The following is a 25,004-nucleotide window of genomic DNA, read 5'->3' on the forward strand; positions in this document are numbered from 1 at the left end:
GGATTTCATATTAGGCAATATATATATATATATGAAATTCCCATTTACCATTAGTTGACAATATTTAGTAGTTAGCAACCAATAGCTAAAGGAAAACTGTAAGCTTCTTTTAACCAGTAATAACATTTAGATAACATCTTCGAAAGCTTGTAATATGCCTAGCTGCTAGGCTTAAATGAGGATCTTAATCTGATATTCTTTTTCGTAGAGGTAAAAAATTACTTAGGTTAAGATATCTATGACTAAAGCTAAAAAATATTTCTGTATATAGTGCCGTGGACAGATGTTTACGTTAAAGTTATAAACATTTGAATGTTGTAGTAGCAATGCAAAGCAATGCCATTTATTTTGAAATCAATAACACGTAAAGGAAACGTTAAGGTACATACTGTATTGGCAATATCTATAAGTAGATATTAAAAATCCAATCCTATTAATATTTGCACCTTTTAGCCCGTATTATACAGCATAATTTTTCTCTTGAAGTGTCTGAAGCTAAAGAAATTGCGATAACGAGAGACTGAAGAGTGTGGTGTAGTCTTCAAAGTAAAAATTCTGAAAGAACTGGCAAACGTTCACCCATAAATATCACTTTCACATATCGTATTGCATATCCATTTCACATACGAGCTATTGCGTCGTACAACGCGACACCGGGGGTGTTGCCCACACCCCTATCCGACATACACCCTAAAGACCAACTTGCGTTTAGAACTCACATACATATGAATATCAACCTTATAGCCTGTAAAATAGAGGTGATTTTTGGTCAGAAGTGATGTGTGAGAGGACACTGTTGTGTGTTGCTTGTGTATATAGAGGGTGCTCCCTGTCGCCGAACAAATATGGCGTCTGCTAACGAGGTTTTTGCGAGTGCTCGTGAGCGATTTCGCGCCTAATTTTGACGTTGTACGTTACTTTATTTGTAGTTTATTTTTTGAGTAATTTGCTACGGGATTTTTTTCTGTTTGCGTTGTCTTTTTGCGACGGAGGAGACTCTTACGCTTGGACTTCAAGACTGTTTTTCGAGATGCTGAAATTAAGTACGCTTTATTTTTCTCCAAGTCTTAATCTCTCATCTCAATAGTCTGATACATTCCTAGTTACGAATTTCCACCGCATTTATGTAAACATTGGCTTACAGTACAGCGAATATATAGCCAAAATACCGTAGTATCGCCCACTCTCGCAGAAGAGACACCTACACACGAGTAATCCGGGAGGGACGGAACACAGGGACAATATTGATGCCCGAGGCGTTCGGACCCGGCCGCAGCTCCAGACAACCCAAATAAATACCGCATCAAACTAGTTATGTGCTCATATTGTTTAACATACACTCTCTCATGTTTGTGGCTTCCAAATACTGCGTTATCACGTTTGTTTTTTACTGAAAGAGTAGATACAAACGTCAGATATACAAATATTTGGTACTAGAAAAAAAAAAGATTGCGAAACATTCATTATACTTTACTGTACTTATTCCTATAAGTAGTGCAAAAATAGCATCTTTACTGCTAAATTTATCAATGTATTTAACTCAGTACCGGGCAGGAAATAATCGCGGAGTTTATAATCCATGATTCAGTCAGTCGGCAAGACGATTGTAAGAATAATCATGAACATATCTTAACAGCCCAGATACAAAAAACTTATAATATAAATTTATAAAATCACTCACAAAAGGGTTGTTTACTATACAATTCGAACAAAAACGTACAGATCGGCTCAACTCCAAACAATACCGAAGCACCCGAATCCAGCGCAATTGTGTTCAAAGATTTTTAATAACAAAAACCAACTTATCAAACGGAAGATGCTGTTGACACACTACCAATATAAGATGAACTGTTAAACGCTACAAGACAACAACGAAAGCCTACAAATGTTAAGACCATGGGAGATCAAGTTAAAATGGTCGATGCTACAAATAGGATCGACAAAGAGGTTTGTTAAAAGAGCATTGGGCTCTAACAAAACGTTATTAAATCTCATTTCAGGGATAAGAATATTTTCAACTGAGTCGTATTGTTGTACTTTGGCGCCTTTTCATTGGGTTATTACTATAATTTGTATTACATCAACCGTTTTGTTGGCTGAGAGTTGTTTTATGCTTTTATTTGAGCGCACCTGGATGGGTTTAGACCGTTATGTTGCGATTTTCAAGTAGAGTATATTATTTACCTTGAACTTTATTACCTACAAACTGATCTACAACTAGATAAAGATTCTAAATAACATAGAAACTGCATTCATGAGACACGACTGGTTTTATTTCAGTCAATTTCACTCAAAAGTATCGTCTAACCAAAGCGAAGTATAACAATCGAATTCCGAGCAGAAAAACTAAACCCGAATGGTATAAAAAAGCACTTAGTTTGTGGAACTGATAGCTAAACACATAATACAACAAAACGCTGGACGAACAACAACAGTGCGTTGTCGTTTCAAACGATTAGCCCGAAGCGCGCCGGTGACAATGCACCAAAATGGGATGAAAATGTCAAAATACTATCTGCGACGGGAATCTAAAATGAATAACAACCAAACCAACAACCAAATACATAAAATCAAAGCAAAATAAACCTTATTTCTATAGATAAAAAGTCGAATAAACAGCATGTAAAGTTTGCCTGCAAATACAACCATGATGAACACAATAATAAGAGCATTTGAAGTAACACTAGAACTTGTGCCGATATCATTTGCGATTTTTTTGTCGTTGCGTTTAATCGTGCAGTCGATAACAATGAATGAGCCATTGAACTAAGGAATTGTTGGGAAAGCAGGAAGACATTTTTGTTGATTCGCGCAACTTGGAATATAGACAGGATTGGAGTCGGTGTGATAATATTATTTTTAAGTAATAAGGTTTGTGACAATGCAGAGACAGAGTTTCGTAAAATTTAAGATTTCGTATCTTCAATACTTTACAAATTTTTAATTAAATATAAATAGATGAAATGTTTTGTTTAATTCTGATCATGTATGGGCTATTTATACTTTACACATTGTAATAGCACTCACTACAATATTTAAAAAACAAAGTCGTATCATCAGTTGATCTGACTATTTGCGATAAACTCAAAATCTACTCAGTTTCACATTTTCACCAACAGATAGTGTTTTTTAGGAAGGTTTTAGTGTATTATTTGTTAAGTTTGATCCAGTGTAACACCAATTAGTTAAAACCCGAAGATAATCAGTCACAATATCAACAGTAATGTCTAACAGCCGCTTAACCAGAATTCTTTCGTGAAATCCTGGTTCAAAGCTAGTGCTGATCTACACATTTTAATATTATAACTGCGATTACAGTGACACTGCAGAACGAATTTTGCCTTAACATATTCGCTTTAGCATAATTGTCGAACAACAAAACCGACTCGACTCACTTGTTTTGATTTATGCCGATCAGGGTTCACATAATATATATTCGGTATGACTAGGCCGATTAATGCCGAACCGCATATGTGTGAAGAAAGGCTCACTTATCGAAATTATTGGACATTACACTCTATACGATCCAGATATATTGTGCAATACACAGTATTGTGTAGTATAAACTATATTATACGGGCATTTCACCTTGGAATACTTGACGTTGCAGGTTACACAGACCGTGATGGCCAAATCAAAATCCAATCATTTATTAATTTTGGCCAATAATGTTGACACTTTAATGATAGTCGTTATGATTACTGAATCTAACACTAGCTCGGAATTGTAGAGCTTTATGAAAGAGCTAGTAAGAAACTCACGGCCAATCTTTTCAATCACCATAAGACTTTCAATGTGATTAATACAATAATTGATCATGCGAGGCGTTACCAACAATCAGCGAAATAACAAACTTCTTCTTTTTCTTCTTATCATATGGTTAGTGGTCAACCTAGTGTCAAAGTTGTTCAAGCCGCCCGAAAGGCCTTTGATATGGCTTAACGACTGTTGTCTTTGTAGGTAACAACCGGGACCGACTTTTAAAGGTGCCCTCCGAAGCACGGAGACGCCCAGCTCAAATACCATTGTGCGGTTTCCCATCTATAGAATGACCGCGCCAACGGTTGCTTCACCCACAGATCGTTGTCAGACCGGTGAGTGCAACTGGCTATGGGCGCCTCAAATAACAAACTGACGATCCTTAAAGTTATCAATATCAGTATATCAAGTATAATCAGTAAAATAATAATGGTAAAATCCTCTCCACAGAAGTTTGTGCCAAGCGCCGTTGAAGGAGCGTCTTACCCACAAATAATTGGCCTACAACATCCACTTGCCCGAGGGGATTTTCGGATTAAACTTTATTACATCTGACAAAAAAACTATGAGTCGAGCGCCTATTGTCGGCGAGCGTCGACTTTGTGACAATATTCTATTTGTTACATTGCAATCCTTCTAATGTCAACTGAATTATTTTTTATAGTTCTTTAGTCGAACGTAGTTTCATTGTGCGTATATCATTGGTAATTCAATAAACGGTTGTTATATTAGTGATATAAACAACAAACTGATCATTTATTGATATTCGAGTTTCAGAGATATTTGTGTCACAAAAACCACTTTCGCTTTAAAGAAGGCTACGCCGCCAAGGTGTTAGAACCTAATTTAAGTTTTACGTTCGTTATTGGGAAAATATAAAATTTTCTGTTTACGAAATAAGTATAAATTCTATGATAGAAAAGAAGGAAGCCGTCGCCCGCACTCTATGCCTTCGTCTCTTGTTTTTATTATTCGATTAGCGCAGCGGCTTGTTTCTGTATTCAGACTTTCAGACACACAAATTTATACAGGCTTGCTACACCCGTTTGGTTCGGCAATATTTATCTAAAAACATAATTAACACGACTCACTTGTTCGGCTTGTGCCGATCGGGTTCATCTGCAATCTATTATATATTATATTATATTCGGTTTAGCCGCCCGGATAGGCCGATTAATGCCGAACCGAATAGGCCTGAAAGTCTGAACACAAGTGTAAGATAAGAAACAAGAGATTTAGGAGATTTCAGGTGACGAAATGGATGGAAGCCTTCGTTGTTACATCTATATCATACGCATTCCTTTTCTTAATTATTGACGCTGGTGCCGGATTAGTAACACACAGTTGCAAAATGCTACTTATCGGCCATTAAAATGTCCCGATTTTAATGGCCGATAAGTAGCACTGAAAAATCTTGTTCTTTATGTGAATATTTTTAAAAGTACACAACAATTATTAAGTTCGTAGTACGAAATTGGTGACTTTAAGGAGGTAGTTCATCTAGAAGACCCGTTCGAATAGCACCTAGGCTACTCCACGAAGAGCACCCATCAATATATTTGGCAGGTGCTCTTCGTGGAGTCAAATTCATTTGTATATGTTGTAGTCAAAACTCTTAACCAGTCAAAAAAAACTTGTGACTGTATGATGCCTAGGCTATTAAGTATTCTGTATTCATTTGTCATGCCTGACGTAACTATATAGGGATAAATATATAATGTATTATATAGATGCCTTGCGTCTGTAATCCTCACGATTGATTGCGAGTGTCCCCTCCGACTCCTCCGAGTGTGAGTGACGTGGAGTGCCGAGTGATTCAATTCCCTCCCTACTTGACGCACGACATGCACTCACAGTCTGTGCCATAAGGACATTCATTATTTAACAAATATATAATACAAGCTTAAGCCCGCGGCTTCGCTCGCGTGAAATGATTTTTCGGGTTTACAAGCATTACAATGTGAATTCAAGTCATAAACGACATATCTGTTTACCATATTTTATCATATTTATGTTCAAAGTAATAAATACAACAACCAGACGTCCAAAGATTCAAACTTTCGCATTTACAATATTAGTAGGAAGAAAATTCCAAAAATACGGAATACTTTCAGATTCTTTCAGTTACTAGTAAGATATTGTGGTCATATCATTGGTGTAGCTAAAATACTAGGCCAGTTGACAACCAGTCAAATCAGCTACTCTTTATGAAACGTCAAAAACACATCTTTATATATATAATTCTTCTGTAAGTGTGTATGTCACTGAACTTCTCTTAAACGACTGGACCGATTTTGATAAAATTTTTGTGTGTGTTCAAGGGGATCTGAGAATGGTTTAGATTCACAATTTTGTCCGCTTGACAATGTTTTAGCTTATTTAAAAAAGTTTCAAATTTTCAAATTAAAGACGTGTAGACAGGACAACGTCTGTCGGGTCCGCTAGTTTTAGTACAGAAATACTGTGTAGTGACGTCACGGTTTCGTATTTTCTTTGGTAACAAATGAGTGCTTAATAAAATGTTTCAGTCTGTAATAAATAACATATCCTCATCATAACCTCTAATAAGTTTTCGTTAACTCAGTCCGGATGTAAATCTGCATTGTAAATTATTTTTTGTATAAATAGTAAAGTTATTACGTTCATCGATTCCGAAGATCTAAGCATACATATCGACGATGAAGTACCAATACCTCTTAACTACAAAATCACCATTTTACAGGAGAAGAAAAAAACGCGTCACATTTTTATTTTTCGTTAAGTAATTTAGAAGCTTTTTAGTATTTTTTTATTATAGTAATTTCGTTAAGTAATTTAGAAGCTTTTTACACTTGAATTTAGGATGTATCTAATGTCAGGAGGTCTTGCTAACTGAATGCATACATTGACTTAGCAGCTATTTCTATTAGCATTTTCTCTCAAAACTATCAACATATTTAGTTAGGTGTCTTGAGGAGTACACACAAAATGCAATTTTATGTCCAACGCATTAAAAATAAAAAAATCGACAAAATGACAGTTAGGAGGTATTGGCACTTCATCGTCGATATGTAAAGAACGTGGAAATCTACTTTGTATTTTATACTATGCTACGCACCACGTCGTATTAAACAAAATCACGCTTCGCTATCTGTCTCCATGATTCGGAATTTTTATTTAAAATCCGTTTAATAGTTCAGCACCCTTTAAAAACAGACATATTGAGTAACGGTCACGAAATCCGGGTACACACATTAAAACAGATAATAATATAAATAAATCTGTGAACTACAAAGGGTAAATTTCAAAGTAAAATGTCATTGTGACGTGTATCACAATATACAACGCCCAGCTTCGCCTGTGTCGCACCAACTAAATAAATAGCACACACGCTCCAACCCACTCTATTTTACATGAAACTTCAAAGACATATGAGGTTGACACTAAGCGCTTTTCGTGTCACATTCCCCCCTATTGTGTCCCTTTTATAATATCTTAATTCACACCCCTGGCTATTTGACAGTCCCAAACTAAAATCACCTCTAATTTCATCAAAATAAAGTCTAAATTCAATTGTCGAAGTCATCTCTTTGAAATGTAAATCCGTTATAGAACGTTGTTCAAATTTGAAATTTGGGTGGCAGTTATTAATGTCGATTTTCGCTTAAACGATTGGTCCGTTTGTTAGGGGTGTGCCGTACTTGTGAACGACGTTAAGCAGGGTTGTCGGTCCGCTTTGTAATTAATACATAGGTTGGCGCCATTGATATGCCAAATTGCCAATTGTGTGCTGACAAAAGGTTTTTTTGTAAAGGGGTGCGTGTTATTACTGGGACCGATGTTAAGTAGATGTGATGAATTCTGTTCACATGCAATATTCAATAGAAATAATTAGATGCAGTCTAACAGACAGTTCAACAGAGGCAGTTGTTTTTATTTTTTTAGAGACAGATGATTTCATTTTGTGATGGAATATTAAAAATTCGTAAGTTTGTCTGTCTGTCTGTTACGGTTGCACTTTAAAACCCCTACATTGAGATCTATGAAATTCAACACGAAGCTACTTGAAGACCCGAGATTTAATGTGGACTACTTACAGTAACGGACGAAGTATGGAATACATGTGAAAGCATCTTCAACCTTTATCAATATGAAAACATATATTTGTTCGGTAAAATAAGCTTATTTCCACTCTTCATATTTTTCGTGTAAAGCATGGCCAACTCATAGTAGATTGCCCAATCTTACCGATGTGTCCTAAATCTAAATGCTCCCTTGTCATATTCAGTTTGTGACAGTTTCTATGCCAATACTGTTATTAACGTTTATTTAATAGTAGGTAGGTATATAAAAATGTTTAGGCCAGCATTTTGGTCCTCCCACACAACAAACGTGATATTTTTGCGGTTTTTTTATAGATGACGTTACGGAAATTTTCGAGTTGGACTCGCACTTACGGGTCGGACTCGCTTACTTAATTTTGAAAGCGAAAGAAATTAAAATAAAACCAACCACTGGGTTGGCCTAGTATAAATAAGATCTTAATTTATCATCTCATTGTGTTCCTTCAAGCCACTCAAGCCGTACCGCAGATTGGGCGTCAGAAACAAGAAATTCTAAGTAGTTCGTACACATTCTAATAGATGGCGTCTTAGCATAAGGGTACTTGAGTTAGTGCGTAGCGAAATCCAGAGATGGCGCTGTTATAAAATTGAAGCTCTCTAACATTTCTTTTCCACTATCGTAATGAGAGCTTTTTTTATATTTTTTTAAGTTATTTTGATAGATCTATGTAAAAAGATGATAGAATTTTATTAATAGGATACTCGATTAATTGTTTATACACAATATTGTACAAGTAGTTCTCAAATATAAATGTCATCTAGCGATGGATGGATGGATACCAACTCGGGAAGACGTTTAGGTACTTTAAAAAAAGTTTTGGCCTTGGAGAGAAATTAACACTATTAACAAATTTGATTTTTAATCTAATCGGTGCGGTCCGGTAAGATTAAATAGTAAGTTGTCATTAAAATGTAACAAAATGCCGTATTTGTTTCTTGAAGACCGAAATAATAAAATTCATAATATAAAATTCTGCCCGATATACCTAAAGGTATATGCAGAGGCACATGGAATACATCCGTTTTTGGTCATCAGTATTGTAACAGGGCAACTGTGACCTTAAGAAAGATCGGAGTAATATTCAAAAATAAAATTTAATACCTAATTCCATAGCATTTGCCGACCCGGTAATAGAACACGAGATCTCATAATCCTCATCGTAGCAGAAGCTGAGGTAAACCATAAAAAAATAAGTTCATTTAAAGTTAGGTAATTATTTGTACATCAATCGTAAGTGTGAACATGAAACGTACATAAATTAAAGATTTACTTAATGCGGTGGCCCGTCGTGGAATAATTATAAATGCGATTTAATTACAAATATTAACTCGAGCAGCTGCGTACAGCTACCGGCGGCGAGCTTGTATGACACTTTGTCAATGTATTATCGTATAATTTATTATTATGTAGTAATTTAGTCACCATTTGAGGAGTTCGTGGCTTAGTTAACGACAGCCGCGTGGATCGATCTCTGAGGCTAAGCCACGCTCGCCGAGGTTGTTTTGTGGACGGGTAACCATCTTACACATATCGAGTTCCTCCGCTTTTCGGAAGGCACGTTAAATTGTGGCTGTCATTTTCGAAGATCTTTGACAGTCTTTAACAGTAGTCAGAAGCTTGAAAGTCTGACAACCAGTCTTACCGAAGGTCAGATAGGCAGTCGCTCCATGTAAAACACTGGTATTTAGCTGCATCCGGTGAGACTGGAAGCCGACTCCAACATAGTTTGTAAAAAAGGCTAGGCTGATTTAGTTACCAACCTGCACTTGGCTAGCGTGGTGAATTCAAGGCCTAGTCCCTCCTTCATTCTGGAAGGAGACCCTTGCCCGGACACTGATGGTTGAAATTTATTATAATACTAGCTGACCCGCGCAACTTCGCTTGCGTCACATAAGAGAATCATAATTTTCTCCGTTTTTGTAACATTTTTCACTGGTACTCTGCTCCTATTGGTCGTAGCGTGATGATATATAGCCTATAACCTTCCTCCATAAATGGGCTATCTAACATTGAAAGAATTTTTCAAATCGGACCAGTAGTTCCCGAGATTAGCGCGTTCAAACAAACAAACAAACAAACAAACTCTTCAGCTTTATAATATTAGTATAGATATTATTTAGTCCCCAACCCGCACTTGGTCAGCGTGGTGGACTTAAGGCCTAAAGGTTCACTCAGTTCGGGAGGAAACTCTTGGCCAATAGTGGGACAGTAACGGGTATAAAAAAGGTACCCATTACTATAATGTTATTCTATAATTTTTAAGTCAAGAAATTCTTAGCGAATGCCAGTTAGAAAACTGAGGTCGCAGAGACCTTTTCATCTAAAAAGAGTAGGTAAGTATTCGTTTATTTCTTATCACAATTCTATCAGTTATAAAATGACGGTAGAACTGTGATACAATAACATAAAGCATGCTTATCTGATTGATACTGCCTTCTCTATGTCAAAATGAAATAGAGAAAGGTCATAAACAAACACCTTAAAATTTAACGAATCTTGATTTTTTGAGGTTTCGTTACGCTTGCCGAGTTTGTTTTGTGGATGGATAACCATTTTATATATTATGCTCCTCCGTGTTTCGGAAGACACGTTAAATTGTGGGTCCCGGCTGTCGTTTTCAATGATTTTTGACAGTCGTTAACAGTAGTCAGAAGCTTGAAAATCTGACAACCACTCGTACCGAACGGTATAGTGTTATAATCTAGGTAACTGGGTTGTGGAGGTCGGATAGGCAGTCGCTCCATGTAAAATACTGGTATCCAGCTGCATCCGGTGAGACTGGAAGCCTATTATAACATAGTTGGAAGAGAGGCTAGGCTAATATAAAGTACTAGCAGACCCCCGCAACTTCGCTTGCGGGGCTCAGCGTGATGATATATAGCCTTTAGCCTTCCTCGATAAATGGGCTGTTTAACATTGAAATTCAAATCGGACCAGTAGTTCCTGAGATTAGCGCATTCCAACAAACAAACAAACTCTTCAGCTTTATAATATTAGTATAGATAGTAGGCCCATGGACCTTCGTGCTGCTAGCTGTTGCAGTCAAACATGGCCTAGGAGGGTATTTTATTTAAAAGATACGATATTGCCGCTACACCTTTTAGACATTATGTTATTGTTGTTTCAAGAATAAATAAAAGTTAGCTTTAATATTAAACTGATACAAATTAGCATTACTAACGAATTTGGGTCTAGTATTTTAATCAAAGACAATATTATTTCGGTTGACTACTATTTTCAAAGACAAAAAGCTCTCAGACGAATGTGTGAGTTGTCCAAAGTAATTTTTTAGTTATATATTATTTTTTATTAATAAAAATATCAAAAAACATTAAACTAAAGTATGTTACCTAACTACCAGCAATTCTCTATTATTTTCTTGTTAGTGAGTTTTAGTTCCGCTACTTGACACTAGATGGCGGTACGAGGATCAAAGAGAGGGTACATTAACGTATTAAACTTTAAGTTAATTAACGGTCTATTAAAAAGTAAAAAAAATAGTTAAATAAAAATGAAACTAGGAATATTATTAACTAAAAAAAATTAAAATTAATAAAGCTGTTTCCGTCTGGAAAACGTAAGAGTAATTAAGAAAGAAACGGTAAGAACTTAAGCTCGAGTAAAAGTAAAGAAAAACTTTTCTTTAAATAATAGTATATCGCATCCCCGGTGCAATACTGTCACTTATGCAAAAATGTAGTTTTTCAGGAGAAGCATTTAAAACGTTGACACTTCACACAACAATGACTTTATAACATATCTATAGATTTGTTTTTTTTTTACAAAAGTGACAGTGTTGCACCGGGAGTGCGATATATGCGTATGACATTCTACGTACAATAATAAACAATCTCATAATTTCGAATAAGATATTTTGAACCACCTATTATTTAAAGACATAGCATACTTCATCAAAATAGTTTCCAACAACCACAAACTGAATGCAACCATTAAAATTGCACTTAAAACATAAAATTAAACTCCATCCAAATACAACCTTAGCACGATACCTTCAACTTTAAATATAAGACTATCGATACTATCAAAGGAATAAAAACTATAAAAGTCACCCCTAATATAAATCAGCTATCAGCAATGTACCGCGAAACAGCCAGAATGTACATTAACCGGTTATAGTAGGACATTTTTTTAAACGGAACTCTAATCTATACTAATATTATAAAGCTGAAGAGTTTGTTTGTTTGTTTGTTTGTTTGTTTGAACGCGCTAATCTCAGGAACTACTGGTCCGATTTGGAAAATTCTTTCAGTGTTAGATAGCCCATTTATCGAGGAAGGCTATAGGCTATATAACATCACGCTACAGTCATTAGGAGCGGAGTAGCAACGAAAAATGTTACAAAAACGGGGGAAAATTTGACTCATTCTCTTAGGTGACGCAAGCGAAGTTGCGCGGGTCAGCTAGTTCTGTATTTAAGGCAAGTCACGAAAGGTTCCAAACCATCACATTAATAGATTGACGTGCTCAAAACTGTAAAATTACCATTCCGAATGCGATTCGAGAAAGAAAATGCTTAAAAAATATGTCAGGGACTGTCTGCTTTGATTGGTGGGGTTCCGTAAGTTGATTACCTGCGTACCGAATGTACTATATCGCCATTATATTTTGATATCCATATTTACTAAGATTATAAATGCGAAATTCCGTGTCTGTCAAGCTTATTGATGCCTTTTGATGAACTGAACAAAGTTGAAAACATGAAACTGATTATTTTATTATTGAAAAATGTCTATGTACTTTCTTCTCGCGATTTTGTCTGCGTGGAGATATCCTGGTTACCATTGAGCTATCACGTATTAGCAGGTGTCATATTTCTTTATTTATTTTTATACAATTACTGAAGAATGGCATTACAAAACGGCAGACATTAATCGCTCTAACTCGCAACTTAAACATCTTCAACAATCATATTCAAATGTTCTACCAAATCACACCAATACTCTTCTCTTGGTGAAAAACGATTCAGCAATTTTTGAGTTTATAGCGAACAGTCGCAGCAAGAAATTTAGTTTTACCACATATATCGATACGTAGGGTTATCGAAAAAGTGAAACCGCAAAAAGGGTTTGAAAATGTAACCCTAAAAAAGCAAATAGTTTCGTGAAATGAACGATTAGCGGGGTTAAGCGTCAGGGCTCACGGAACGAACGTCTCCCGTACATAATTTAAATGACTTGTAAACGCCACCAATAGATATTTGAAGCCACGCTCGAAGTCGCTTTAACGAACATTCTTCGATTATTTCAAATCGCGCCGAATACTTGAATTGTGTGATGGAATCGCGCTAAAATGTACATGAGCACAATTCTTGACTGAAAACTCACATCACTAGAACATTATTGCAAAGACATCATACGTGCATATCAAAATAAATGTGTTTAATCATGGTTTAATAGCAATGTTTTCCTATAAAACTCCTGCGGCTGAGCGATTTTGTGAGCAACTGTAGTTTTGAAAGTTAACTAGTTTTAAATAAGACTCAGGTCAAATAGTAAGCTTGTTACTACCTTAAAATAAGACCAATTTCCAAGAATAAGCTTTTCAGTCATCACCTTATGGAACTCGGCGGTAGACCTCTGTACGTTGGAGAATACGGAAACCCACATGTAACTACCGCATCTACCGCGCTTGAAATCTCGTCGGGCTGTCTTTTGCCCCATCATGTTATGACTGAGAGTGTATCTATGCTCACCAAGAATTTGAATGGAAATTGGGTGCCTGATCGCGAGGAAAACTAACTTCTTCTTTGCGAATAGCATTTATTTATATATGTTTATAAGGCCTGAGGAAGATGCGGCACTATTACCTGCCGTAAATGTGGTCGCGGTTGCCAATCCCGCATAGGCCTTTTGAGCACGAACGAAAGTGCACTAATTCTACTGACGCCACTTCAATCATCTGCAATAGATGAATACAGGCCAATGATGATCAGGTCAGGCTTGGCTAAGTATAATTTCTATTATTTATTTTTATTTCACTCATTACTGTCCCACTGCTGGGCAAGGGTCTCCTCCCAAACGAGGGAGAGGTTAGGCCTTGAGTCCACCACGCGGGCTAAGTGTGGGTTGGGGCAAATAATGCCGCTTATGGCAATTCTTAAATGGCAATTTATCTACCAAGTTCCCATAGTTCCTGATGGTTAAGTCACCTACGACAATATCAAACGGATAACTTTCATTTAAAAATGAACTATTTATCAGAAAATGCGAACTCCATGTATTCTCTTTGTAAATATGTAATTGACTTTGCGACTTATAATTTTCTTTCGAATCGATTACGCGGTAACGTCTATCGGAATTCAATGTGTATCTACTATTATAGAAAAAAAAGGAGTAGTTTAGAAGAATTGTAATCGATTTTACTAACATACTACAATAGTGTTTAATGGTGCATACACAATACAGCTTTTGTGGAACAAAATACATCATGTTGTACTGTCCCACTGCTGGGCAAGGGTCTTTTCTCAGAATAAAAGAGAGGCTAGGCTTTGGATCCACCACGCTAAGTGCGATTTCAGCACTTTACATAGCTTGGGAGAAGAAAGTTTAAATTTAAAGGCTTAAATTTCGGTTCAAAAAGGATTTCATTTTAGAAGAAAAGCGCCTATGTATAATTCTGACGTCTGAGCTGATTGTTGTCTAATTCCCTTAAGTCGTTTTTGCGTGAAAGACAAACGAACATTAAAAAAAAATTTAAGACTACATTTTAAGACAGACTACTTCATACCTAATCAAAAGAATCTTAGGAACGCGACAATGTGTAAAGGAGAGTCCTACAACATGACGTAGTTCGCACGTTTATAAATAAACCGGATAAAATACATATGTTGTAGTCTCGAAACTGGACTAGTTATTGAAATACGTGACAATGTCTAAGTGCAAGGGAGAGTCCTATGACATTACTTAGGTCGCACGTTTATAAATAACCCGGGTAAAGTACGTTGTAGTCTCGAAACTGGACTAGTTATTAGAATACTAATAGTTAGTGTAACATCAATTGTTATAAGTACGAATGAAGGTAATAAATTGTTTCGTTTAATGGTGACTACGTTAGACTAGATATGAACCGGCACGCAATAAATTATACGTAATCGAGTAATGTTCCATAATATATTGTGGTTATAAGTAAGACTGGCTCAGTGGTGTGAGCCTTGTATGCGTTTGTGTTGGGTTCGAATACGTCGGGTCGAAAATGTGTTTCGGGGCTGTTATGTATTTCATGTGAACCAAATGCGTTCGTAATGTTTAGAATAAGTACTGTTTTGTGTATTTTCGAGTAGGTTTTTAAAGGTTTTAATCTGCTGTAAAGAAAATGTTATTTTGTAATTCGCAAATATTCTAGAAGCGAAGAAAAATGTATAATAAACATCTTCTGTTGTGTCTTAAACTGTAACAAAACAGTTGTAGTTTGTAAAGTTCTGAATGTCCTAATCAATGTTACTTTCAAATCACCATCATCATTGACATTGAAAAAGATATAGATGTCCTTAGCTAAAAAAATACTTATTTAAATCGAAAGAACATATCGATTCGTATCTATAAAATAAACATAGTATATTTCAAATGAACTCCCTTATATGCCAGTAATAACTAAACAAGCCGAAAAGAATATTAAAAAAAAACAAATTAAGAATCACGATAACGGTTATTCTTTTAAAATATCGTTCTACCGTCAATCACGCGACACGGGTAGATAGGAGACAAAATGGGTGATTTTTAAACACATTTACTGTTCATTTTTATATTATAGAAAACAGTTTTTTTAATGAGCGAAGTCACGCGATAAGGCATGCGTTATTATTGGCTATTTAAAAGTGTTTACCGATTTGTTTATTTATTATAAACTTATAATATTTGTCTCCAGGTTAGTGCGTATTAGAAATTATTGAAACTTCCTTGAGCTTTTGTTGACTGTATTAAAATGTTTCTTGTTTAAAATGTTTGCATTTGATCGTAACTCTCCTGATGGAAAGTGATGTATCCGTCTAAGATGAAGAAGACCTAAACCTTTGTTAAAGAGAACGTCGAGTTCTTAACACGCACTTCGTCAGCAAGATGGACGGTATCGAGAGGAGCCTCTTGCCGCAGAATGACAAAATGAATGTATGAAAGTTAGTTTTGAATGTTGATAGGGGATGGTGAGCAAACCCGAGATAAAACAATGTCTTGTAACATCTATGGCATGATGGAGTTAAGAAAAAAATTGTAATGAGTTGTGTAGTCTACGCAACTCTTCTCCACCTTTATGTAGAGTGGATAGAAAACTTCAGATTTTGATATTATATAAAAAAAAAAATGTCATTGTAAGGATCGTGTAGGTTACAACCGCGGCCACAATACATGTACTACACAAATCTTGGTACATTTAAATGCGTGCTCCACACACCAATAGATAAAGATCGCACCGCAAAGATTACGTTTTACAGCTATCGATAAATCGTGAATGGAGTCGAAGTAAAATATAACGGAAGCCACGTAAAATACTATCGAACGTAACCATCGGTTCATTTTTATTTTTATTCTACGGTTCACAAAGTAAATGACTGTTTAAATATTCAAAATTTGCCTACCCCTTTTATTGTCACGGCACGGGCCGACTTCCGTGAGCGATAAAACTATGCATGTACTACACGATTGTCGATAGTGCACGCTTTCGTGCCATGAGACTGAGTAGATGTTTCTAAGATCTCGTTCCATCAAATCTAATCCTGTGTTGTAAAGATCCACATCATTAGAGAAATTTTGTGGCAACTTTATGTGCTATACGAATCGATTAATCGTATAGAATAAATACGTCTTGTTATGTTGGAGAAAATCAAAAAAGGAAAGAAATTAAAAACTCAAAAGTTCGTACTTTTCAAAGCGTGTAAAATAAGTAATGATTAATGTTAACACCTGCTACCACTATCTTCTCCTTATAAGACACTGAATGCAGGAATATTACAATCGTTACTTTAATAGCTTTATTTGTACCTAGTTTTAAATTCAAACCGCTTATACAGGCATTATCATACAGGCTTTATGTCACCTAATGCATACATTAAACGACTATAAAATGACTAAGGTCTTGTGTAAATCAAGAATAATTTCCTGACGTGTTATTTTTATTCTTCATAATACATTTCTTATTGTATAGAATATCGAAAAAACTTATTAGAAGTCAATTTTGTTCGTGATTAAGATATTTTTCAGTGGGTGAAGTCCTAAGTCTGCGCAAGTCATAAAATTCGTTCAGCGTTTTCACTACTTGCATGAAAAAAAAATACAGCTACGCTAAAAAATAATACGTTTATTATTATTTAAAGTATCGCATCAAAATCGCGCGTATCGTCCATAGGTATATTTATCGTCAGGACATGATATGGCTTGGGTTGGAAAAACTCTGTGTTTCGACATTCTCTATTAGCATACGGACTAACACCGACAACAATGTAATGGGATGTTACAGCGTCGTACCATTACATTATGTGGGTAGTCTGAGAAAACGAACGGAATGACCAGATAGAGCTGTTTTATTACTTCAAATGGTTTATCCTTTGGAATCGATTTAATTCAGTTTCGAGTTTTTCTTGACACAGACGAAGGAAGATTTGTTTCGCAGAGTCGCATTGCATGTCATTTTGCATACGTTTAAAGTCATTGGTTGACTTAAACTCTATCGTCACTAAGCATTTCTTATTAAATATTCCGTGTGGGTTTGCATTTCGAACATATCTTCATATTTTTATTTAAGTATACAAGTTTAAAGGTAAGTTTTAGATGACTCGAAGACGTAGAACACTCAATGTTCTGGTCTTCTTTGTTAGTCAATAAATAAATCACAGGCGGTGAAACCAGCTCGCTTGCACACGCCTTACATGGAAGAATGCAAGGCGAGCCTCGGGACGCCTCGCTTTTGCTATTCTATAAAACAGTAAACAATACTCTGTTTCGTGCGAACAGACTAATGTGACGAGATACACCCACCAATATTATAACGTTGTTAACCGCAACTGAAATATTCTTTAAAACAGTAAGTTAATTGGCACTCGTATCGTTTGTTCGTATTAATTCCACAACTGCAGCCAATCAATATTCCAATTGGCAGCAAGCGCCCCAACTATCGCACTATCGAGCATCCGGAAACGTATATACGAACCGCGGGGACTGATCATCGGCTCCACCGCGTATTTTCTATGCAAATGAGCCGGCGAAGAGCGACGTCGCGGCAATAATCGGCCGGCGGCGCCGTAAATAAAGTTTACGACGCGACGACATCGGCGGCAACCCTTGCCGGGAATTAACGCGACGCGGGAGGTAACCGATGCTGCTGTGATAAACCGGAGCGAGGACGTAGGGCTGGCCCACGACAACGAACGACCCGCATGCATAACTAAACAACGACCCACCTACATATATTTACGCCATAAAGTACGAAAATTATAATGTTTAACTTTAAGACCTTTTTATTTTCATTCCGAAGGTCTGGTTCCCACCAGCCCTGGATGTTCGCGATGCAAATTAGGCTAATTGACATTAAGATTGAGAGTAAGCAACTGCAGAGGCCAATTTATGGAAGCGGGCGGCGGCTCGAGAGGTGTGCCGGAATAGAACGAGCTCTCTCGACGTTTGCACGAGACGTTAAGATCGAGATTAAGTAAAAATATACTTGCCATATTGAGCATGGATAGTACCAACGTACGATGTAATCACATGTGCGCCACAAGAAGCGGCCATTATGTCATAAAACAGTTCCTTTATGTTCCTTGGCAATATTAAATGAGTATTGAAAGTGGAGGATGCACATAACAATCTCATAATTTTACATATTTGGAGTTGCTGAGAATATCATTGGAAGTTATGTTGAACATATTTTTATAGAATAGTTGTCGTCTAAAACGGTTGGGTAGCAAACGCGTCGTAGATGCCAAATTCTAATTCAATTTAGCAGAAGGGTTGCCAGCTACGCGGAACGAAAAAATACTGGGAAAAAGTGAAGGGAGACAGGGGAGAAGGGGAGAGGAAATTCAAAGACATGTCTAGGGGCGGCGTCGTGTCAAGTCGCGCGGTTTGCGGGACGCAGAGGTAATTGATGCGTTCTGGATTAAGATAGCTTTTTAGGTGTCGTCGAGTGAATGCGATAGGGGTGGAGGAATGTTGAGCAAATTCCCTCAATACTGTAAACATCGGCGTGATTGATGAAATACTAACTTTTTTTAGACAAACATCGAGCGCTTCATTGCGGTGGTCTTCATATAAAAAAATACTAAGAAAATATTGTCGTACTTATATTAAGACACCGAGGTGAGTTCTAACGTTTAATATAATAATAAATAATAATTAGTGAAATTGGTTTAGCCGTTCTTGAGTTTTGCGCTTAGCAACACATTTTTATATAAGAAAGATAACATTGAATCACTGAAATGCATAATTATATAACTTTTATCAAGGCCTTGCAGAAAAAAAGGCATTCATAATTCATCGTGTTGTCATAGAGCAGCAGGTCGCCGAATTCAGGGAGCTGTCAAAACTTTCCCATAGACTTCCGTGCTCCGATTTCCAGACTGAACTCGCGATTGAGCCGTCAAAAATGCTGACACGAAGAAAATTGGGCGCGAAATTTTCGTGACCAAAAATGGTGGCGGTTGTCTCCCGCCAAAACCATATGCCCCGCGGTCGGGCGTTTCTCACCGACTGTCGGCCGTCTTTTAAAATGTCAACCGGATTGTTTCAAACTTTTATCATACTCTAATGTTGTTTGAAAATTATTAGTCGTAATGTGAATTATTCGTTCGTCTTTATTTGTAGATAAACCAAGGTTAGGTTACTTGCATAACTGGTGATAACTTTCACTTTTGCGTTAATTAACCTTGCGTTGGATTAATATCTGATTAATAAAATGTCCGAAAATATTCAATTTCTTGGCATAATTGCATATGATTTGTCTCAGAAATCGAACAAGGACCAATTAAGTGGTAATCAGCAGAAGCATGACACCCGCTTCTTAGCAGCTTAGTTAACATTTCAAACAATATTACATTAAATAATTTAAGAACATGCGATGACTATAAATGATAAAATTAATGGTGCTTGTAATAGCGAGGACAATTCAATGATAATATCTTAGTCGAGTGATACAAAAACCGTTGACAAGCGGGTGCGAAATACTTGAGAGTACTTACAACTCATTGAGTATGTAACATCAATAAATTAATACCCCTATGGAATAAGAAATAAAATTGTTCGTACACATTAAACTAGTTTCGCTAGCGTCTTAGTTCGCATGTATATAATATACTTTTGTACATTTCGGACTGGTGTCGTATTTTTTCGACACGCAAATAGTTTGTTTCAAATAATTAACTTGCCACTCTCCGGGGTATATGTGTACTTATGCCATTGAACATAAAGATGGTAAATATATTTTACTTGGCGGTAAACATATTGAGTTTTTTGTAATAAAATGTATTTGGCAGTGGTGTCACAAAAACAGTTACTTTAGCGTCAGATAATTACCCGTAGATCTTTAGGCACGGCGCGTACCTATTTGCTGGTAAATTTTACTGAAACCGGGCAACTGCGCGGGAGTTACATGGTTGCCTAATGTATGTATGTGCAAAGTAAAGGCAAGGCAAGTCCACTCTCAGAACATCCTACATACGTATGTATACGCAAGGTGGCTCAAAATACTCGAAGATACAAAGGTCTATGTTTTAAGTAATAGTTTCTGGATCGAACTGAACAAAAGTTATAGGTACATAAGATTACAAAAATGTACTAGTAAAAAGATGTTGCCATTAATAGAAAAAACGTGTTATATTGTAACACCATGACGTAAACAATAGTCTGTGAAGTACAACGTAATCTGTTATATTTTATTTACGCAACCAAGTCCTTATCTCTTATCAGACAACTGAGGTGTTCTACTCGTTTTTATGTAATGAACCTCAATCACAAACGGACATCAATGTCAATATTTGTACATAATTCATTTATTTGGTATTATAATAAAGGGACATTTACAAGGATGGTCGTATGACGTTTATTACTATCGAAAGTAAAAACTACAAAATTAATTTTGATACAATTTGCACGATGTTTTCAATCACCGTTGGGGCAAGTGATCATTATTTCTAATTCATACAAAACTGCAAAAGGTCATTGCAGTGTTATCTCGGGTTTGAACCTCGACCACTCGCGGGGAAGGTGCCAACTTATTATACCTATCTTTATCACTGCAGTTTTAGCGAATAAAGACTATATAGTCTGTGAAGTAAGTACTCAAAGTACATGGTTTTCGCGTTGATATTGACAAAATACCCTTAACATATCGTTGAAGTAGTCCCGACGTCCGATGACGTAACTCTTCGAGCTGGTTCGTGACGAAATATTGTAGTGATGGCAAAGTTCGAGTGTGCGCAAGTTTCGGTGTAAAACTGCATTACAATGACTGTGCCCGCGTCACGGATATGCGGGTACGTGAACATTTTCACGAAACGAACGGTAATATACGAGAGTGAAGCGAAATTTGCACACAGTACAAAGTGTACAAACCTACATGTATACGTATAACTCAAGGGTGACTGACTGACATAGTGATCTATCAACGTACAGGCCAAACTACTGGACGGATCAGGCTGAAATTTGGCATGCAGGTAGATGTTATGACGTAGGCATCAGCTAAAAAAGGATTCTGATCAATTCTAGCCCAAGGAGGATGAAAATTTTTGATGAAAATCCTGTCCTAGTGTTTGTCTGACACAAACCACGCGGATGAATTGGCGAGCAAAAGCTAGCACATAATATGACGCCGACGGTGTATGCAGAGTGTATGGAAGACACCAACGTTTCGCTATCAACAATGTTACCCCATGTAATAGAAGCCTATTGCCATAGATTGAACATGTTACCAAAATCCGGGCTACTATTCAGAAACATTTTATTTAGAAGAACAATAGTGCCTTTCCCAACCCGTTAACTACATGATCTGGAGTAGGATACGGAACCGACCACGTTACAGAGGCAGTCTTGTACCTACTTGCATACATATTCTAGAACGAATAATATTCGGTTCTTTAAAAACTCTTTTTATAATGCCTAATGATAACGCGTATATTATCGTTCTTAGCACATCTTATACTACACACTTGTATCTCTAGTATAATTGTCTCATAATACAGCTTTCTAAATTCAAACAAAAAAGCAAGGCCATATTTTAGTAAAATACATCGAATTTAAAGAATAGTCAGCTCCGCCTCTATAAAAACGTAGAGGATTGCATGCAACAAATGCATTCAGTATTGGTGAAGCGCAATTTTCGTGTTAGGCTGTTGGGGACGGTCGTGCGACAGTAAGCACAATGATTTATGTGCACTAAGCCTACAAGCTTTCAAGACACGCGAACACTTATGATCAATTGTCGCTTTTGGCTTTAAAACGGAAATATTTGGTGTTCCGCGATCGTTTCGTCATGTCGACAATTTCGACAAATGATGGGCGATCGTGAACCGCTTCAAGTATTTGTGCATTTCACAAAGTTTTACCCATGTAGGTTTCGAGCTGTTTACTTCTGCACTATAGCACCTAAGTATTATTGGTTGTTTAGATTTTTGTTGTTAATAGACAAGTTATGACATAATGTTTCGTACATTTATGTGGCGTTCTTTGATCGCCTACCACACCTCCTACATATGTATGGACAACTTAGTAGTAGGTACCTACAGAACTTATTCATTAAAAAAAACCCTTAAACGTATGTTTTGGTCGCATAAAAAGATTTTGAACCAACAGTTCTATGAGACGTCAGATTACCAACTTATCATTTTTTTACTTGTAATCGGCAATGAAAAATGCAAATCTCGTTGTCAAGCCGCCAATCTATGTAGTTCTAAAGGTAGTTCCCGCTAAATTTTACAATTAATATGCGACGCGATACAGGCAACACTGATTGCGGCACCTCGTTGAATCCTTGAACAATGATATCGAATAATCGATAACGATAACTTATCAATATACCCACTTCTACGATGCATTTGCGCCCCGAAGCAAGGAGACGCATAGTTCAAATACCACTAAACTAAAACACTAAACGGCCACCCATCTATAAAATGACCGCGACGAGGGTAGCTTAACCCACCGATTATTAATCGATTTGTAAGCGCAATAGTTTTCTTTTGGTAACTTGTTAATTGTTTGGTAAACCGATAATCATTAACAATATTATAACATTCCATAAGAAATTGCAAAATTATGTCAACCAAGTAATCTAGGGTTTTTGTAACTGATTGTTACAATGTTTAAGTATATTGTGTCTAGACTGACTTAACATAAAACTTAATATACTTCTTACAGTTTCTGTACCAAGGGTGTCTGTAACCACACTGTATCTCATGAACTATGAAAGTTAGACACATAGAATTTTCACAGATGATGTATTACTGTTGTCGCTTTAAGAACAAATACTAAATACCAGAATAAAATTAAAATTACAGGCATACAACAGATATTATTCTGCAGGTTTAAATACATTTCAATCAGATTATAAAACCCAGTGATCACCATACAAACATGTGGTACATTCAATAACTACCTCCTTGATAATCATATGCATCCATATATTATGATTTTAATAAAAAAGTATTCTGGTGTTAACCCATGACAGTCCTGCTGCTAGGCAAGGATTATGTATGAAATGAAATGAAATTTAATTCACACAAAATAGGGTACGTAGTGGTCTCATATCTTGAAAGTTCATCCTATCTTGTCTGCAATTGGCATGTGAAATTTTAGGGGATGAGGGATGTGTTAGACCTTAGGTCACCATAATTCAAATGACATATACACAAGATCTAATGCACACCGCTGGTGTCGTTTTTAAACTTCTCCGATGCAACTAATTCGTTCTAGATAAGTCTAAGTCACAATAATGCGTTAGGCATAGTGAATAAGAGTCCTTTAGATTATCTGCTTTGTAGAACAGGAAACTACAAAGTCAGATAAAAATTTATGTAATTGTGTAAACTAACATAGCTTGAAATTCATAGAAATAAATACATAAGTATATCTAATCACACCTTGTCTCAGGGCAGACAGACCACAACCTGCATACTATGATTTCTATAAAAACTTCTTCATTTATATTCATACAAGACTGCCAGTTATAACGCTAAGGTCTGCATAATAGTTTAAATCTAAAAAATAATATTTCAAACTTACTATGTTCTGCTTGTTGCCAAGCGAGAGCTCCGCATAGTAGTGCCAGTGTCTTGCCAGAACCCGTAGGAGACTCTAGTATACAGTTCTCTGCCTTTTTCAGACCTTTTATCATCTGTGGGACATATGGTACTACGTTATCAACTGTTCACAGAAGTTAAGTTGTATGCGTACTTGAAATAAAAAGAGCTTACTTATTACAATATCTTTGTAATGGCGACAAATTATAGTTATTTTCAAATTTATGGAAATAGTTTTGAAAATAAATACTGTTTAAAAATGACTAGGTACTGTAAAAAAATCTGTTTAAATTGTATTTTTTTTCTTACCGTAGACAAAAGACTCTTTTGACTTGGATATGGAGACACTGGTAAGGTAACTTTAACACCGGCAAAGTACATCTCTCTACTAGGCGAAGGTTTGGTTTCCACTTCTGCAGTTTTACCATTGTTTTCTTCAAATATATCTTTCTTCTTAACATTTTTAATTTTTTCATCTTCTTTGAGCGTGTCTTTAGGAGCAAATAAGGCGTTTATAGCTTGTTTTTTAACAATTACTTCAGGTAAATCTTTAAGGTTCAGTTCTTTCGCTTCCTCAGAGTCATCGTCACTACTTAATGCTATTACCTCGTTTTTGGGACCTTTCAACGCTGTTACAGAACACTCAGACACGTTAAAACTATCATCATCGTCAGATATCTCGTAACATTCCATTATTATGATTTAAAACACTACCAAAACAAACAGATACTGCGTTCCCGCGCTTTACAAATTCACTGCTGTTCCCGACTCGGCACTGATAATTCACTAAGATTACTGCTTTTGTTTTAATTGCAGTTCGGTCTTCTTGGTTTCATACATATCAAACATGCACAAACAGGAAATTCTAACATGTCTTGTATAAAAATAAAACCGATGATAACAGCTGAGA

At 36.3% G+C, this 25,004-nt stretch overlaps 1 protein-coding gene across 2 annotated transcripts in view; it reads right to left on the bottom strand.

The window, feature by feature from the left end:
* The window catches only part of LOC142981421 (Fanconi anemia group J protein homolog), a 61,057-nt gene extending 36,053 nt beyond the window's left edge, over nt 1-25,004 (bottom strand). For both annotated transcript variants that reach the window (XM_076127331.1, XM_076127330.1), the window contains exons 1-2: nt 24,404-25,004; nt 24,078-24,189 (exon numbers count right to left, since the gene is read on the bottom strand). In XM_076127331.1, the coding sequence (XP_075983446.1) occupies nt 24,078-24,189; nt 24,404-24,787 (496 nt within the window). In that variant the 5' untranslated portion in view covers nt 24,788-25,004. The remainder of the gene's footprint in view (nt 1-24,077; nt 24,190-24,403) is intronic.

Source organism: Anticarsia gemmatalis, chromosome 20 (assembly GCF_050436995.1).
Source record: "Anticarsia gemmatalis isolate Benzon Research Colony breed Stoneville strain chromosome 20, ilAntGemm2 primary, whole genome shotgun sequence".
Taxonomy (NCBI): domain Eukaryota; kingdom Metazoa; phylum Arthropoda; class Insecta; order Lepidoptera; family Erebidae; genus Anticarsia; species Anticarsia gemmatalis.